We start from the raw sequence: 2500 nt of genomic DNA, 5'->3' as shown, positions 1-2500 counted from the left end.
CCCTGAGCGAGACGCCTCGCCCTGACTGCTCCTGACGAGCCGGCTGTCGCCCTGAGGGGTCGACTCCGCCGTCGGGGTGTCAATGTGTGAATGAATGGTTGGAGGTCTCTTTGGGTAAAAGCGTCCGCTAAATCCGCCAAATGTACGTTTGAATGTCCGGCCGCTGAACCCTGACTGAACCCGGCCCTCCTGTGACAGGGAGCGCTGGGTCAACGTGACGGAGGTGGGCAGTCTGGAGGTCAGTGTGTCCAATCTGAAGCCGGAGCAGAGCTACACCTTCAGGGTGCTGGCCTACAACCAGGCCGGGGCCGGGCCTAGTTCCACCCCCCTCAGAGTCACCACCCAGCCAGACCGTGAGACCCCACAAACACATCACGCACACACATCACACACACATCACACACACACATATCACACACACACATATCACACACACATCACACACAACATATCACAAGCACACATATCACACACACATCACACACACACACATCACACACACATCACACACAACATATCACACACACACATATCGGACACACATCACACACACATATCACACACACACATATCACACACACACGCACATATCAAACACACACATATCACACACACACATCACACACACACACACATCACACACACACAAACGTCACACAAACACACATATTACACGCACACATATCACACACACACATATCACACACACACATATCACGCATACATATTTATCACACATATCACACACACACATGTCACACACACGTCACACACACACATATTACACACACACACACACATATGTCACACACACACAAACACACAAATCACACACACACACACACACACACACACACACACACACACACACACACACACACATATCTGCAGTGCACAGACTGAATATCTACAGTATTCAAATTGTAGATAATAATAACAGTATGTATGTACTGTATAGCTACAATATATATATTCTCTCTCTACAGTCCAAGTGCCCACCCAGGTGGAGGCCCTGAGGGCGGAGCCTCTGTCCTCCACCTCCATCCAGGTGAGCTGGGCTCCTCCCACCCAGCCCAACGGACCAATTCTGGCCTATCGGCTGCTGTGGGCGGAGCTGCCATCGGGGAAGGAGCAGGTACTCTTATTTTTATAGATACACTAGGCACCAACACCTGGTTAAGTGTTATAATCCCTGTAGCTCAGTAGGTAGGAGAAGCACTATCACTTCAGGGTTAGGGGTACTATTCCCTGTGTAGCTCAGTAGGTAGAGCAAGGCACTATCACCTCAGGGTCAAGTGTTATAATCCCTGTGTAGATCAGTAGAAAGAACAAGGTTCCAACTGTGTGTGTGTGTGTGTGTGTGTGTGTGTGTGTGTGTGTGTGCGTGTGCGTGTGCGTGTGCGTGTGTGTGTGTGTGTGTGTGCGTGTGTGTGCGTGTGTTTCAGAGTGTGGAGGTCAGTGGGCGGAGCTTCAAGATGGAGGGGTTGAATAAGTATTCAGAGTATGCCGTGCGTGTGCTCGCCCTCAACCGCCACGGGGCCGGCGTCTCGGCGGAAACCCTCCGTATCGCCACGCTATCTGACGGTAAGGTCACGCCCAACGCTGAACCTTCAAACGCTACGACCAGCTCTCCTGTCGGGGATTAATCACATGGTTTTAACCTGCTTTCACGCTGATTTGAGTGTGTGTTGGTTTAACTGGTGTCGTCTGGTTTATCTGCTACTCCCACAGTGCCCAGCGCACCCCCACAGAATGTGTCGCTAGAGGTGGTCCTGTCCAGGGTAAAGCACAGAGACACACAAACACACAAACACAGACACACACACACACACACACACACACACAGGGACAGGGAGATGGTTGTCATGGAAAATAATGTAAAAGCATTTGTTCTTGTTAGGTGAGAGCGTGTGTGTGAGTGTGTGTTTGTTTGTGTGTGGGAGTGTGCATGGTTGTGTGTGTGCGTCGTGCTGTGTTAGTGCACAACAGTATTATCGACGTCTGTAGCTCTTCATAATGAGTGTGACTTTTGTAAGGTCGGCTGCAAACACACGCACACACAAACACACGCGCGCACCAAACAAACAAATGCACACACACACGCACACACAAACCCATGCACAAACACGCACACACACACAGTCTCAGAGATGAAAAGGAATCATATTTCTGACACCAGCAGGTCAATACGCTCCCTCAACATTATATCAAAACAAAAGCTCATCTCAACGCCGACTCCACCTCTCTCTTTACCTCCTAACACTAATCAATACAGCTCATCACTAGTACTAATCACTAGTACTAGTCACTACTACTGATCACTGCTACTCATCAGTAATACTCATCACTGACAATAATAACTATTACTTTTCACTAGTACTCATGAATAATACTAATCACTACTAATCTCTATGTATTACTTCTACTCATCACTACAATTCATCACTTAAAGTAATCACTTTGAGTATTTTGCTAATGTTATTTCCAATTTGAAATACTG

General features: G+C 48.2%; 1 protein-coding gene across 1 annotated transcript in view; it reads left to right on the top strand.

The window, feature by feature from the left end:
• Positions 1 to 2500, top strand: part of dcc (DCC netrin 1 receptor) — a 52357-nt gene that overhangs the window by 34485 nt on the left and 15372 nt on the right. Inside the window, exons 9-12 of the mRNA XM_056578960.1 lie at positions 199 to 353; positions 987 to 1135; positions 1446 to 1584; positions 1732 to 1781. Coding sequence (XP_056434935.1) covers positions 199 to 353; positions 987 to 1135; positions 1446 to 1584; positions 1732 to 1781 — 493 coding nt within the window. The remainder of the gene's footprint in view (positions 1 to 198; positions 354 to 986; positions 1136 to 1445; positions 1585 to 1731; positions 1782 to 2500) is intronic.

The sequence above is a fragment of the Gadus chalcogrammus genome, chromosome 19 (assembly GCF_026213295.1).
Source record: "Gadus chalcogrammus isolate NIFS_2021 chromosome 19, NIFS_Gcha_1.0, whole genome shotgun sequence".
Taxonomy (NCBI): domain Eukaryota; kingdom Metazoa; phylum Chordata; class Actinopteri; order Gadiformes; family Gadidae; genus Gadus; species Gadus chalcogrammus.
Note: the sequence above shows the minus strand (reverse complement) of the source record. Positions and strands in the feature narration are given on the sequence as shown.